We start from the raw sequence: 17,166 nt of genomic DNA on the forward strand, positions 1-17,166 counted from the left end.
TGGACCAATGTGTTTGTTTACTTTTTATTCGGTCATGGGATGTGGATATTGCTGGCTGGCAAGCATTTATTGCCCCACCTTAGTTACCCTTGAGAAGGTATTTTTGTGCTACTGCCTTGAACCGCTGTCGCTCATGTGCTGTCGGTAGACCCACAATGCCGTTAGAGAGTGAATGCTAGGATTTTCACCCAGTGACAGTGAATGAACAGCAATATATTTCCAAGTCAGGATGGTGAGTGGCTTGGAGGAGGACTTGCATGTGGTAGCAGTCCCTTGTATGTGCTGCCTTTGTCTTTCTCAATGGGTTTTGTGGGTGCTGTCTTTGAATTTCTGAAGCACATGTTGTGGATAATACACACTGCTGCTGCTACTGAGCATTGATGGTTGAGGGCATAGATGTGGTGCCAGTCAAGAAAATAGCTTTGTCCTGGATGGTGTCAAGGCTGCTTGTGTTGTTGGAGCTGCACTCATCCAGGAAAGTGAGGAGTATTCCATCATACCTTGTAGAATGTGGATAGGTTTTGGGGAGTCAGGAGATTGAATTATTTGTTGTAGTAATGCTAGCCTCTGAGCAAATCTTGTAGTCGTAGTATCTATATGGTCAGTTAAATTTCTAGTCAACAATAAGCTCAAGGATGTTGTTAGTGTGTGATTCAGTGATGATAACACTATTGAATGTCAAGGGGCAGTGGTTGGATTGTCTCTCATTGGATATGGTCATTCCACAGCATTTGTGTGGTTCAAGTGTTACCACTTATCAACGCAAGCCTGGATATTGTGCAAAACAAGTTGCGTTTGAACATGGTCTGCATCAGTATCTGAGGAAATCGTGCTGAATACTATGTAATCATTGGCAAACATGCCCACTTCTGACCTTATGTTGGAGGGAACGTTGTTGATGAAGCAGCTGAAGATGGTTGAACCTAAGACACATCTTGAGAAACTCCTGCAGAGATGTCCTGGAGCTGAGATGTCTGACCTCCAATAGCCACAACCACCTTCCTATGTCCTATATGACTCAAAGCAGTGAAGAGTTTGCACCCAATATCTTTTGATTCCAGTTTTGACGCAGGTGCTGTTTGATAGTGCTGTTGATACCTTCCATTACTAACAATCGAGAGAAGACTGAATGGGTGGTAACTGAGGTCTGGTTTAACCTGTTTTGTGTACAGGATATACCTGGGCAATTTTCCACATTGTCCGGTAGATGCCAGTGTTGTTACTGTACTGTAAGAGTTTAGTGAGGGAAGCAGCAAGTTTTGGAATACAAGTCTTCAATACTATTGGCAGAATGTTGTCAGGGTACATTACTTTTGCAATATCTAGTGCCTCCAACCTTTTCTTAACATCATGATGAGTGAATTCACTCCTCACTTCTGGCTAAAGACTGCTGTGAATGCTTCAGCCTTATCTGATGCACAGGTGTTTTTAGATCTCCAATCACTTGAGGATATTTGTGGAACTGTCATCTCCAGTAAATTGTTTAATTCCCAATTGGATGTGACAGGACTGCAGAGCTTAGATCAAATTTGTTGTCCTCCCGTAACCTAAGATGACCTCCCTGTCTGCAGTTATGAATATCACAAATAATAAGGGACCAGCACTGATCTCTGATGCATCACTGCACATGAGGCTCCAGACACACGAGCAGCCTTCTACCACCTTCCCCTGACTCGTGTCACTAGTTAGTTTTAGATCCAACTTGTCAAGTTACCCTTGATGTCATGAGTTTTTACCTCCCTTATCAGTTTCCCATGTGGGACCTTGTCAAAGGTCTTGCTGAAAGCCATATAAACTACATCAACTCCCCATTCGCATACAAACACTTGGTCACCACCTCAAAATTCGAGCATGTTTGTTAGACATGACCTCCCTCTCTCAAAGCCATGCTGACTATTCCTGATCAAATCTTGCCCCTTGAAATGGAGGTTAATTTTCTCCTTCACAATTTTCTCCAATGATTTCCCTACCATTGATGTTAGACTTGCTGGTTTAAAGTTCCTTGATCTTTCTCTGCCACCTGTCTTGTAATGTGGAACCAGATTAGCTGTCTTTCAGTACTCTGGCACCTCCCCTATAGCCAGAAACAACTTAAAAATTTGTCAGAGCTCCTGTAATTTAATCTCTCGTGCCATTATCACTTGTAAGTTAAAATATCCAAATTTTGTTGACAGCACAAAATTGGGAAGCTGTGTTGATTGTGTAAAATTACAACAGAGTATTCATAGAATGGGTAAAACTGTAGCAGATGGATTTTAATATAAGCCTAGAACATAGAACAGTACAGCACAGTACAGGCCCTTCAGCCCTTGATGTTGTGCCAACTTTTACCCTACTCTAAGATCAAACTAATCTACATACCCTGCGTTGTACTATCTTCCATGTGCCTATCCAAGAGTCGCTTAAATGTCCCTAATGTATCTGACTCTATTATCACTGCTGACGGTGCATTCCATGCACCCACCACTCTGTGTAAAGAGCCTACCTCTGACATCTCAAGTCTTCGTCCAATCATCTTAAAATTATGCCCCCTTGTGATCGACATTTCTGCCAGGGGGAAAAAAGTGTCTGGCTATCCACTCTATTTATGCCTATCAACATCTTGTACACCTCTATCGAATCACCCTCTCATCCTCCTTCACTCCAGTGAGAAAAGCCCTAGCTCCCTTAACCTTTCTTCGTAAGACATGCCCACCAGTCCAGGCAGCATCCTGGTAAATCTCCTCTGTACCCCCTCTAAAGCTTCCACATCTTTCCGATAATGACGTGACCTGTTCAGGGTCTAGCCAAAGCTCTGTAGAGCTGCAGCATAACCTAGTGGCTCTTAAACTCAATCCCCCTGCTAATGAAAACCAACACACCATATGCATTCTTAACAACCCTGTCAACTTTGAGGGATCTATCGACATGAACCCCAAGATCCCTCTGTTCCTCCACACTGCCAAGAATCCTGCCTTTAACCCTGTATTCTGCATTCAAATTTTACCTTCCAAAGTGAATGACTTCATACTTTTCAAGGTTGAACTCCATCTGCCACCTATCAGCTCAGTTCTGCCTCCTGTTAATGTCTTGCTGCAACCTACAACAGCCCCCACACTATCCACAATGTCACCAACCTTTGTGCCATCGGCAACTTACTAACCCACCCTTCCACTTCCTCATTCCAAGTAATTTATAACAATTACAAAGAGCGGAAATCCCAGAATCGATCCCTGCGGAACACCACTGGCCACCGAGCTCCTGGTTGAATACTTGCCATTTACCAACGTCTTCTGTGGGCAAGCCAATTCTGTATCCAAGTGTGAGATTGGATTTTGGACTGAAAAAGGTAGATCAGGCTATTTTTCCAGAAGGTACAAAGTTAGCTGCAATGGATTTCCAATGAGAATTGGGGAATCAGATGCACAGCTCTCTGAAAAGCCATGAGTAGCTGCAGAAAGTAGTTAAGGCTATTAGAATGTTGGCCTTCACATCTAAAGAGTTAAAAGAATATCAATGAGGATGTTTATGCTGCAGTTATACAAAATCTTTTCAGACCCCACTTTGGGCACTGAGAACAGATCAAGGCGCCATACCTCAAGAAGGATGTTTCATCCCTTGAAGAAGTTCAGTGTATGTTTACAAGAATGATATTTGCACTTTTGGGGTTTAGTTCAGAGAGTAGATTAGACAAATTAGGTGTTTATTTCTTGGAGTTTAGAAGGTTAAGGGGTGATTGAATTGAGGTCTTCACAATATTAACATGAAAAGAAAGGGTAGGTAAACTATTGCCACTGGTTGATTCTAGAACCAGGGGCACAGCCTATGGATTAGGGTTAAGTCATTCTGGAGAAATGTTAGAAAACACTTCTACAGGCAAAGAGTAGTGGAGGTTTAGAACTCTCTATTCCTCAAATAGCAGTTGAAGCTAATTCAAATTTCATGGACAAATTTTTTAATTAAGCCTGGGGCACATGAAATTAGACTGCAGATCAATCATGATCTTATGGAATGGCAGACTGGCTTGAGGGGCTGAATGGCCTGCTTCTGTAACTACGTTCCTAAGGGTGTTATACACTTTCCGGTTTAGAGGGAGAGAGATTTTCTTGGCCCATGTTGTCGTGGGTGTTACCATAGTTGTCTATCGACCTTTTTGGGAGAAGTTGTGACGCATCTCAGATGGAATTGACCACAGAGCTTCTAGTCCATAGGAGGAGACACTGCTACTGAGCGACCGGTCTCTCTTGGTTCTGTTGTACTCATTTACTACTTGGTTTGTGAATGAGTTTTAGTGATTCTTGATGAAACCATCAAGTCAGATTTCATGGAATATTGTGTGCAATTCTGGCCTTTCTCCTATTGGAAGGATGTTGTGAAATTTGAAAGAGTTCAGAAAAGGTTTTCAAGGATGTTGCCAGGGTTAGAGGATTTGAGCTATAGGGAGAGATTGGGGATAGGCTGGTGCTGTTTTCTCTGGAGCATCGGAGGCTGAGAGGTTTATAAAATCATGAGGGACAGGGATAGGATAAATCGACAGTCTTTTCCCTGGAGTGGGGATTCCAAAATGAGAGGACATAGGTTTAGGGCTAGAGGGGAAAGATGTAAAAGGGACCTAAGGGGCAACTTGCTCATGCAGAGGATGGTGTATGTGTGGGATGGGCTGCCAGAGGTGGTGGTGGAGGCTAGTACAATTGCAACATTTAAAAGGCATCTGGTTGGGTATATGAGTAGGAGGGGTTTGGAGGCTGGGTGCTGGTAGGTGGGACTAGATTAGGTTGGGATATTTGGTCGGCATGGATGAGTTGGACTGAAGGGTCTGTTTCCAAGCTGTACATCTGTGACACTATGACTCTATGATTGCCACTATGGACTAAGTCCAGCAGTGGGATATGTATGCACATTCCTTGATCCAGACTAAGTTTTCTCTCCACATCTGTTCTCATACAGTCTATGCCTGCCTTCTACCTATGAAGGGCTATCCAATGTCCACCCAGACATCTCTTTTGACAGAACTGCCGTATTTCTTTGTTACTTTTTAAGAGTTGACATTGGTAACCTTGAGGCTGGTCCCTTTACTTTGAACTTCCATCATTTTTGTGTTACTCAAAACCTCCTTTAGTACACTTATCTTTGATTTTGTGCTGCATAGGTATCACTGGCATTTTGTTGTTGCTCCCTAATTGCCGTTTGGGAAGGTAATTTAGTACTGCCTCCTTCAATCACAGCACTCCCAGTGTGTGAATTCGAGTGAATGCATCAACAGCAATCCTTTCAAAGATGTTATATCTCACCATCGTACTGGCCACTCCAGCTCAGCACCTCTGCCATTTCTATGCCCCACTCTTTCCTCATTCTTTTCACCTTCACTCCTTAATTCCTTGTTCACGCTGCTTTAGTTTCATATTAGCTGTGACCTTTTTTTTTTAGCCATTCTGCACCTCGCTTCCAAAATCATCAACTTAATTTATCCATGCCTCCATCAAAATGATATTTTCAAACTCTTCTGTTCTCACCCATTCATTTTAATTTACGTGTTCTTCTATTTTGCACAGTCCATTGTCCTTTTCCATTCTTTCAGTGATGGCTTTGTCATGTGGATTAATACACAAACGCAAGCTGTACCTTGCTGCAGGAAGCAATTTGCTTAAAATCAAGCAGTTCAATAACCCTGACTTATGCCTTGGGCATTTTCTCAAGTGAAAGAGTTTGGTAAGATTTTTTATTGCTGTGTTACTTGGACTGGCAGTGGAATGGAATTGGTTGCATTTAAATGAGATGTATTGAGGATTAGTTTTGGGCCTTGAACTTCACCCCACCCCCAGTGAGATATCTTCCCAACTTAAGCCATCAACTATTTATAAAGTTAAAAATCACACAATACCAGGTTATAGTCCAACAGGTTTAATTGGAAGCACACTAGCTTTTGGAGAGCCGTTCCTTCATCAGGTGGTTGTGGATGTCTGTGTCGCTATGTGCGATCTTCTTGGAGATCCTCTCCACTTTAAGCTGGAGTTGTGTCGATAGTAGTCATGATTTGGAGATGCCGGTATTGGACTGGAGTGTACAAAGTTAAAAATCACACAACACCAGGTTATAGTCCAACAGGTTTATTTAGAAGCACAAGCTTTCGGAGCGCCACTCCTTCAGGTGATTGTGGAGCGGCGCTCCGAAAGCTAGTGCTTCCAAATAAACCTGTGGGACTATAACCCGGTGTTGTGATTTTTAACTTTGTCCACCCCAGTCGAACACCAGCATCTCCAAATCATAGCCATTTATTAGGGAGGGCATTCAAGGCATTCATGAATGCACTGAGGGTTGTCATCAAACTAAGATTACAGCTTTGTTTCCTTTTGCCTCTATATACAAAACATGGACATCATTTCAGTTAGCATCTAAGCTGCAACATTGCATGTGTATGTGGTTTTAGCTACACATAATTATTTTTGAGCATATATGCAATGAATCATTATTATAAACGCTGGCAATGGGGTGAATGAAAGGAGTTAAAACTAAACACATTATCAAGGGTTGATTGGGTGAAAAATGATTGCTGGTTCCTGCTGCTGGGATGCAGTCATTAAGATTCACAATCCTTCTGGTCATTGATGCACACCAGTTCAGAGTGAGTAATCTGAAAAGGCCATTGTTTGGGAGCTTCTGTTGAGATCATAATGCACACCTTGAATTAACTTTCAGAGATGATCCCATCATTTTGATCAAGGAAATGAGGCATGCAGCTAAAACAATTCACTGAATTTTGCAGATGTTCCCTGCCAATATTTCTCTGGTAAATGATTGTTGTGCTGCCTTGTAAGTGCTCATTGCAAATATAACTGACCTTTGTAACATCAGTGTGGTGCGTATAGTTTTAAAGTGGCTCCCAGTAAATGGAATAAAAGGTGATTAAAAATTGGAATGTATTTTAAGTGAAATGCATTTTGAACTGGGGCCGTTCAAGGTAATTATCCTGACTAGATTATTTTCGCTTCCACAGACGTGAAGAAAATCAGAGGAGGCTAAAAAATGTAAGTGATCTGTTTGCATGTAGTCACGTTTGCTTCTTGTCACTGATGTTTTACACATTTATAGATTTTGAAAGTACGTTTGTTCATATTTTGGCTTGGTACAATTATTTCAGTATAAAAGTCTTTCAATGAACTTTACCAATATTATGTTTGGAGTTGAGTATTAATACAGGCAATGTCGAACTGTGGCATAGACCTTTAATTTTTACAACTCATTTGGCCACATTCTTTGCTGCTGTTTTGATTTTGGAATTTTGCACCAAATTGGAACAAATTACAATGGAGCACGATTCCTCAATCTTGAATGCCTCGTCGTTTCCAAAACAGTGAATGCATTCTATTTCAAATAGTTTATGACAGAGAAGCATTGTAGGTTTAACCGTTCACTCCCTCATCTAGTGTTTTATTACTTCTGAGTTTGATTTTCCATGCTGCCTTGTTACACTCCCAACCCTCACCCTTTGTAAGGTTGAGCATAACTGGTTCCAGTCCTGATCATTCTTATCCCTGTGCGTACGAGCCTATATTAGCTTCCAGTCCATTAAAACCTTGGTAAAACGCCCTCCCTCATGTTTAAATGCATCCCAGGCATGCCTCTCTCTGTCCATATGACTGCCTTCATGCCTACATCCTTAGACTTCTGAATTCTGCCAACTGAAGCCCCTCTAATATATCTTCTATTTTAATTGCTTCTTCAAATTTCTGTATTTCAAACCTTTCCTCCTGTAAGATACTCCTTTAAAACCTATTTCTCACTGCAAGAGTTTGGTCATTTATCCTAATATCTCCTTATTTGCTACTTTTATATAACACTGTTGTGAAACATCTTGGAATGTTAATGGTGATGTTTAAATCAAAGTTTGTGTAATCTTTATCTTGTGGATGATGTATAAATGTAAGCTCCATTTTATCTAAAGAATTTGATTTCTCATATTCTTTGCATTCATCTCTATTCTTTGAGAATGTCTTGTAACTTTTCCATTTACTATGCATTTGGACTGTCTGAATAACACTTAAGGTATGTTTGAATCTCCCAAGACATCAAAAACAAACTCACATCTTTTTCTTGACCCATATGGAATTTAGGAATAGGAATATTCCTCTTTCTCATTTTTGTTGCATGCTAACCTGCTCGAATTTGCTACATTGTCTGGAAACAGCCTCTTGTAGTTGTCAACACAACCATTTGTTAATATGGAAAAGGAGAATTGACAACATTCTTTTGGTGTGCATGTTTGTGTCGGAAACCTTTGGCAGTACTAGGGAAGCTCTGAAATGACCCTACCCGAATCAAAGGACAAAAAGGTCAGCAGAGAATGTAGTTTTGTCTTTACCCTAGTTCAGAATTAGATAATATAATGCACCATACATAAGTTAACAAGAATTCTCTGAGCCCCATCTGCAATCTGTCATCAATATATCCCCTCTGTTGAGGTACTAACATGAATCTGATTCTCTCGATTAGTTTATCCTTTCAAAATTAATATATTCTTCATTGCCTCAGCCCCAAATCAAGGCTGCATTTTACAAGCCTCGGCCAGCTGCGCTTCTGATGCAAGGACAAGCGAAATAAAGTGGCAAGCTCACCACCTTTTCACCCAGCTCCAGAGATCGCACCCATCATTCAACGGGAGAGCGAGTGCTGAAATCAGCCAGCCACCTACCATTTGGTATTAAGCTACAATTGAGGTTGTTAAATGCTCAATTGACTCGAAGTTTTGCCCATCCCAAAATACACAGTCATATGGGAGTTTGTATGTCAATTGTCACTGTCTATATTAGCTAAGGTGGGAGAGAAACCGGGGGAGAAACAATTCATTTGGGGGCCTTGGATAGTTGGAGAAGACATCCTAAGATACCACCCACCTTGCCTTCAATGCTGCTTGCCTGAAAGAAACTGTCCCCCCAATCCCATTCTCTGATCTGGCCCTGCTCCAAACTCCTGAAACTCACCTTGGGTCTGCCATGAACATCTTGAATCCTCTTCCTGTAGACTTTCCTTTTGAGCTTTGCCTCTGTTCCCAAATCCTGTTCAGTCAGGGCTTTGAGAAGGGTATGCACCAGAGGAGCAACAGATAACCGACTGGGGAAATGGGATTAGCTCTGTTGCTCTTGCAGAGAGCCAGTATTGACATGACGAGCCTTCTGGCTCCCTGCTTCAGTGCCGTAGCCATTCTGATTCTGTGAAAGAACAGAAGACTCTGAAAGAGCTAATGGATTTTCATGTTGAAACGTAACCGAGGACATTGGCATGCGATTGTCAAAGATGACCTGATGTTCAAACTTGGGGGTGAGAAGGACTTCACTGTTATTGGTAGCTTGATTCATTGGGAGTTATTGGTCAATCAAACACTGTATGAAACTACTCCAGGTTTATGTAACAATTAAAACAATTTTGATTTTTCTGACTGGAGCAGTTTAATGGGTCAGTTAGCAAAAGTTGCGACAATTGAAGCATGCTTTGAGCATCAGTAGGGTTGCAGTATCTGGAACAAAACTCCATAGAGTTGGGTATGTTAATTTGACATTTTGTGCAGTGCACAATGTTTTTAACCAGGTGTTCCAGCATGTGAAGCTATCAGTAAGAGTCCTTGGTGGTGATAAATGTTGCAAATCCACCTCCCTCACCCCACCACCTCCTTCCCCCTAATCCTGGTATTGAGGCCTCATTCCTTTTTAAGACTTTGTTGCAATCCCTCACCATTCCTTGCCCGAATTTAATGTTAGTTTGGTTTTAATTTATTTGTCATCCTATTTTGTCACTTGTTGTATATACTTCAACTTTTGTATTTTCATGGTCTCGCTACTTCAAATTAATTGAGTTTTGCTTTCTTACTATTGCATATCTAAATGTGCAATCACCCTTTTGAGTATCATGAGCATGAATAGGAGCTTAAGTAGGCCAGATTCAAGTCTGCTCTGTCATCGGCAAGAGCATGGCTGAGATTCAACCTCAGCAGCTGCACACCCTCATCCCTTCATTCCTTTATGTCCAAACATTTGTTGACTTCCTCCTTGAGCACATTCTATTACGGTATAACCAAATGCTTTTAGGTGTAGCATCACAGCCCTTTTGAGTGAAGAAATTTCTCCTCGCCCCAGACAGTGTTCAAGCTTGTAGATTCCAGAGTTGGGAGGAAGCATTTTCTCTATCTGCATGTTTAACCCGCTTCACGATTTTACACGCTTTAGTAAGCCCATCTCATTCTAAATTCCAGAGAATATAGCCCTAGTTCTCTCAACCTCTCTACAGAGCAATCATGTCACTCCAGCATTAATGTAGTCCCTCCTTGGGTCAGGAAACGAGATTTCCACACTATTTTAGATGTATCATCCCTTGCCAAATGAAACCAATTCAAGTGTTCAGTGGCCAGGGCAGCTGAATGGCTCATTGATTCATGAGCCAATCCATTGAGTTATGAGCTGACTGACCAGCTTCTTAGAGTCCCACAAGTCTGTGGGAACCCGCCTTGCCAGAATCTGGTAAGATTGAGTGGATCAGTGTCATATCTGTGGGGAAAGCATTTCCTCCTTCCCACCCCCACCCAGGTTCACCCAAGTCTGTTTTTGAAATGTTGTAACTTGACCAAACTGAATGGACTGGAGCTACAGTGAATGAAGTGAAGCTGATCTTTTTGAAATGTTCAGACCTGAGAAATGGTGTGCTGGCTGACCTGGTACCTATATCGTATGAAAAGACAGCTTGTAGAGTTTGGTTATAATAGAACCAATTCAATGTATTTAATGGCAATAAGGACTAGCAAGGATTTATGAAACAAAGTTATGTTCCATAAATTTTCTTGAACAATGTTTCTTATTCATACATTCTTATCTTCCCATGTCAAACCATTTAAATGGAAAATGGCACATTTACAGGTTCTGATCACAATATATTGGCTGGGTAGAAGAGCACAGCATGAGCCTCATTATAATGGACCTTACCTTAACCTGAAAGCATTTGAAGGGCTGCTTGGACAAACTCTGACAAAGGTGAGTTGTAAATGTTCAGGTCAAGGCTAACTTAAACCAGAGAACTGTCAAGTATAGTTGACACACTAGATTGGGAGCAGCGATCTGAGAAGCTGTTCACAATCTGCAAATTTACCGATAGGACTCGTTTAAACCTCTGGAATACGGTACATGGATTGAGTTTGCTGTCTGTGTTGTGAAAAATAGAGAAAATGTGTAATGACTGAACATCATATCTATATAGACATATGTGTGTTTTGTGAGAATTCAAATGCTGTATACCAGGGACTCTGTCTCTGTTTGGCATGTCCTAGGATGGATGTGTTGTCCCTGTTGAAATGGTGGCCTTCCTCATCTGAATGTAAGGATATGCATGAGAGAGGGTCATGACATAGATCCTAGGGCAAGCCAAACAAAGACATACATGAGAATTCCTAGAAACATAACATTCTAATCAGAACTCTATCAGCAAACACATTGGCCCCGATTTACCACCCCCTGAGAAAAAGAACAGGAAATGACAACACCTCAAAGAAACCCAAACACACAAATAGCAGGAATCAGCAGCAATGTTTTGTCTGGAGGTCCACGGAAGTTGTTACCTAGTATGGTGACGAAACATCTGAACGTTAACCTTCCAGCTCAGTGAGCAAACATACATCCAGAACCTCAACCTGAGCTACGCATCTTCTCAAAACTCGCTATCGTCCATGCCCACCAGATATCCTAAATAAATCTACTCCCATTTGCCGGTATTTGGCTCATATCCTATTAAAGCCATCTTATACATATACCTATCCGGATGCTTTTTAAATGTTGTAAGTGAACCAGCTTGCACCACATCCTCTGGCAGGTCAGCTCATTCCACGCATGCATCATCCTCTGAGTGAAAACATTGCCCTATAGGACCCCTTTAAATCTTTCCCCTCTCATCTTAACATATGCCCTCTAGTTTTGGATTCAACCCGACACCCCCCCCCCCAAATTCCTGGGGAAAATGCCATGTTTATTCACCGTTTCCACATCCCTCATGACTTTCTAAACCTTTTATAAAGTCACCCCTCAGCCTCTGACTCTCCAGGGAAAATAGCCCTGACCAATCAGCCTTTCCCTATAGCTCAAACCCTCCAACCCTGGCAACATCCTTGTAAGTCTTTTTTTTTTCTGTACACTTTCAAATTCCGCAGCATCTTTTCCTCTAGCAGCAAGACAGAATTGTGTGCAGTATTCCAAAAGTGGCTGAAGCAATGTCCTGTACAGCTGCATGTTGTAGCCACCAGCACCAACATCCTGGGACACACTCCATGGGCGCCAGGCATATGTATGGATGTTAGTATCCAGCATGTGCCAGCATCCAAGAACCTTCGTGCCACATCTCCGATCCACTAGGAGAACATTTCTGCATTTCAGTGATACACTTTAGGGTGTTGTTGGAATGCTGCAGGAACAAGCACCCACTCTGACTGTGCTGTTTGTTTGCTTTGTTAGTGCTCACTCACTACAAGCCTGCCTAAGAGCTCTCAGCATCCCTGCCTCGCCTTACCTTTTTGTGCCTTACCCCTCAGCCAGAAATACCAGACCCTCTTTACTGCTGCCTTGCCTTGTCATTGTAATGTAGGCCCAAAGCTTGGAAGCTTGTTGTGGTTGTCAGTCATTCTCCATCAAGAAAGATGGCTTTTGTTCAGGGGGTCACGGCACAGGTGGTCGAGGGCCTCCTCCAATACCAGTCCAGAGGTTCGGACACAGTCTGTCAACCACTTGAGGCAATTGGAGTCAGGATCTTCTCCTAGAAGGTGAGGGGCTGACTGTTGGTCAGTCACCACCTGTTTTCAACTTTACTTCCCTATTGTGGAGTGTTTTCTTCCTGGAATGAAGGGCAGGTATTACAGGAGATGGAAGTGGGTGGTCCAGCTGTTAGTTTTGGTGTAAGTGGGGAGGTGCCCAGTGTGAGGGAGTAGGCAGCACAGAGGACGTGCTGTGATAGTTGTGTCAGGGGTTGCTGTGGGGGATGGTAAGTGAGGGAAGATGTTGCAGGCCATAGTGAGAGTGGTAGAACACGAGCCTTGCTTGGCGTTGGGTGCAAAAGCAGGATAGTGTGAGGTATCAGAGAGAAGGTGGCACTTGTACTTGTGGGGCTGGAGAAGGTAATTGACCCTCTTTCATATTGTGCTGGCACTCCTCGAGATGGTGGAGACTGTTTTAACCTTGGTTCGATTGGATCAGACTGACATGGTCTGGAGCCATGGCTAGCACTGCTGGTGACTGGGGAAGATGAATTCCTGCCTTTGCACATCCACCCTTCAGGTCCCTACCTGCAAAACAGGGCACCAGTTTCCCAACCCCCTCAGCCATGTCTGTCACATTCGGGGCAATGTCAGGAACCATGCAGAATGGCTGTGTACTAAGTGTTGTCCAGGTGCCTACAGCAACCTTTTAAAGATGATGCCAGTGTATTCCTGGATATCCTGGCAGTGGTGAGTTATTCCAGGTATGGCAAGTGGTTGAATGGGGCTAGAATTGAATGAAAGAGGTGGATAGGTAGCTTTGATAAAATGCAGCAAGAAACCCTCTGAAACTGGACAAAGCTGACACTTCACCAAAAGAAAATAGCTTTAGCCTTGTGGCCCTTTCATAGAATCCCTATCGTGCTGAAAGAGGCCAATACATCCATCCACATGTCTGAAGAGCATCCAACCAGATCCACCCCATCCCTGTAACCCTGCATTGATCATGGCTAATGCAAGTAACCTTCGCATCTTTGTGGATTGTGGGAGGAAACCCTAGGCAGGTGTGGGATGACGTGCAAACTCCACATATGTGGACAGTCACTCAAGGCTGGAGTCGAACTTGGTTTAGACCATAACACACAGAAGTGGAAGTAAGGCCATTCTGCCCATTGAGTCCACTCAACCATTCAATCATGGCTGATGGGCATTTCAATGCCATTTATCTGCGCACTCCCCGTATTGCTTAATTCCTTGCGAGATTAAGAACTTATCAATCTCTGCCTTGAAGGCATTCAACATCCCAGCCACCACTGCACTCCGTGGCAATGAATTCCACAGGCCCACCACACTCTGGATGAAGAAATGTCTCCATTTGTTTTAAATTGATCCCCTCTAATTCTAAGGCTGTGCCTACGGGTCCTAGTATCCCCACCTGACAAAATTTCCAGCTTCCATGCTTTCTAAGCCATGCATTATCTTCTAAAATTCTATTAGATCTCCCTCAACCTTCTAAACTGTAATGAATACAATCCCATGTATGTTAGGCCTATCATTCCAGGGATCATCCGTGTGAATCTCTGCTGGGCACGCTCTAGTGCCAGTATGTCCTTCCTGAGGTGTGGGGCCCAAAACTGGACACAGTATTCCAAATGGGGCCTAAAGAGTTATAAAGAGTTCCTGGTGCTGAGAAGCAGCAGTGCTAACTACTGAGCCACCATGCCACCCAGTGGGCAGTATAACAATCAATACAGAAGCAGGGAAATAGGGGAGTGGAGGTAACAGTGCAAAAGCAAATGCATAATCATGTGTAAGGCAGGACAAATTACATCATGAGGGATGATAGGCAAAAGGGGTGGCAATGGGACAGTGGGAGAAAAAGGTAAAGAAACAAGTATTGGGCCATAGAAGAGCCATTTATGGCAATTTCAGCAGCACCTTCTGTTCAGAACAATGGGCAGAGTGGTTATGGTTTGCAGTTATTGAATCTGGTATTGTGCTTAGGAGATTGTAAAGTGCCTGATGAAAAGGTCAGGCCTAATCTTCAATCCATCATGGAGTTTCATTGGACAAGTATTGAAGGATGAGGGTAAACATCAGAAGAGTGGGACAGAGTATAGTGAGGAAGAAAGGTTTGTCACTCAGCAAGTATATAAAATGCACTGCCTGGAAATTTGGTGGAGGCAGGTTTAACTGAGCACTTGAGGGCATTGAGTGATTCTATGAATAAACATATTTAGTGAATGAGGATCTAGTGGGAGATTGGCACTAGATCATGATGCTTGTTTGAAGATCTGGTGTAGGGGGCTGGATGGCCTCCTTCTGTATCATGATAATTCTGTGATATTTGCATACTGAGTGGAGGTTCAACAGCAATCAATTGACATTTGGAGTCTACACTGGAGGACGTGCTGCAAACAGTAGAAGGTAGTGGTTACAGCTGCATGAGTGGTCTTAGACAACTGTCCGGCAATGAAGGAGGGGTGTTGTGTTGCATTTAGGAGCAATGTCAAAGTACTCTTCAGAGGGTCTTGTCTTAATTTTGGTATTTTTGCAGTATTAATAAACCAGAGAATAGTGTTAAAACAATGATTATTCTTCTCCTAATGTGGAGAATTTTACAGCGGTGGCCATTGAATTTTAATTTATCTTTTGACAATAAAAACGTGCTCTTGTGGGGCAGAGTTAATGTCCCTACCCCTGAACAGAGAGAACCCGAATCAAATCCTACCTGCTTCAGGGATGTGTGATAACGTATCTGATTAAGAAAGTAGGTTAAATCTTTTAAAAGTGCTAATCTGACCACTGTCTGCAGACTGGGTTTGTTCACTAATGCATTGCAAGCAATTTGAACTGCTGCTGTATGCCACCCAGTGGCTAGTATGCAAACATGTAAAACCTGGGAACAAGTCTCTTATCTTCCAACTGAGCACACTGTTGCTTGGATGATTTGGGAGGTGAATTAAATATAAAAGTAAGATACATTTAATTGACAAAGATAATGACAGAGCAAAAGTGAGGACTGCAGATGCTGGAAATCAGAGCCTACATTAGAGTGGCGCTGGAAATGCACAGCGGGTCAGGCAGTATCCAAGGAGCAGGGAAATCGACGTTTCAGGCATTTCATCAGGATTGAAGGCAGGGAGCCTCCAGGGTGGAGAGATAAATGGAAGGGGGGGTTGGGGTTGGGGAGAAGGTAGCAAACAGTACAATAGGTGGATGGGGGTGGGGATGAAGGTGATGGGTCAGAGAGGAGGGTGGGGGAAGGTAGCAAAGAGTACAATGGGTGGTTGGGGGTGGGGATGAAGGTAATAGGTCAGAGAGGAGGGTGGAGCGGTTGCAGTGAGAGAGAGACTCACTGAGAATCTTGTGGAGAGAGAAGGAGAACTTCTTCAAGGTAGGCATCCTTGCAAGAGGATTCGCAGTAAGGTTAAAATCAGTGCGGGTGTCCCAGAGATGTTCCCTAAAGCACTCTGCGAGGAGGCATCCAGTCTTCCCAATGTAGAGGAGACCACATCGGGAGCAATGGATACAATAAATGACATTGGCGGATATGCAGGTGAAACTTTGATGGATGTGGAAGGCTCCTTTGGGGCCTTGGATGGAGGTGAGGGAGGAGGTGCGGGCGCAGGTTTTGCAATTCCAGAGTCTAAGTATGCTTGTGGCATAATTTGACGCAGATAATTGGTCTTGAAACTTCATTATCAGAGGAAAGAGCTGATGTGAATGAAAACTTTCATGTGCTGGAGTAACAACTGAGTCTTAATCCCCCTTTAGGCTCTTGTGGACTCTGACAGTCTGAAACGCAGTGGACGAGACAGTGGATACTGTGATATCTGGTGTACGGAAAGGAACGAGTCAATATCACCACAGCTCAGGCATAGAAGAGACGATTCACTTGATAGTTTAGACTCATTTGGGTCAAAGTCTGTCACCAGCCTTTCATCAGACATAACACTAAAAGGCAGTAGTGAGGGTAAGTAGAGTTTATTGTCACCATTCAGTCATAAACTTGTTGATCATCTAATATTGTCATCTATCCTTCATTTGGAAAGATAATTTGGTGCTGACAGACCTTTTAGCAGTTAAATGAAATCAATGACCATGCATAAATGGTGGTAAATTTCTTATCTAGACTGTGTTGTTAAGTTATGAACTACAACACCATGGGGATGCCACAGAACCATTGGAGTTCTATTGCATTTTGTTTGTCCTTTGTGAAATGTTTTGACTGATTAAAGAATTGACAGCATTTATCACTTGACTGAAAATAATTTCTGGACTAAGGGTATATCATAGTATATTAATAGATTTCCAAAATTAGCTCGATGATTACTGTCAGTGATCTGTGAACCTCTGGAAGATGTGTTCCAAAAGGAACTGATACAGACAGCATGTGTTGGGCATTAGCAAAACACATTTGGAAGCCGGGAGTTGCACCAGTGGAGTTTGAAGAAGTAACTGAGAAA

At 42.7% G+C, this 17,166-nt stretch overlaps 1 protein-coding gene across 3 annotated transcripts in view; it reads left to right on the forward strand.

Annotated features, from left to right (window-relative positions):
* Positions 1–17,166, forward strand: part of lmo7a (LIM domain 7a) — a 225,001-nt gene that overhangs the window by 146,631 nt on the left and 61,204 nt on the right. For all 3 annotated transcript variants that reach the window (XM_043691398.1, XM_043691399.1, XM_043691397.1), the window contains exons 6-8: positions 6,974–7,004; positions 10,881–10,994; positions 16,475–16,673. In XM_043691398.1, the coding sequence (XP_043547333.1) occupies positions 6,974–7,004; positions 10,881–10,994; positions 16,475–16,673 (344 nt within the window). The remainder of the gene's footprint in view (positions 1–6,973; positions 7,005–10,880; positions 10,995–16,474; positions 16,674–17,166) is intronic.

Source organism: Chiloscyllium plagiosum, chromosome 6 (genome assembly GCF_004010195.1).
Source record: "Chiloscyllium plagiosum isolate BGI_BamShark_2017 chromosome 6, ASM401019v2, whole genome shotgun sequence".
Taxonomy (NCBI): Eukaryota; Metazoa; Chordata; class Chondrichthyes; order Orectolobiformes; family Hemiscylliidae; genus Chiloscyllium; species Chiloscyllium plagiosum.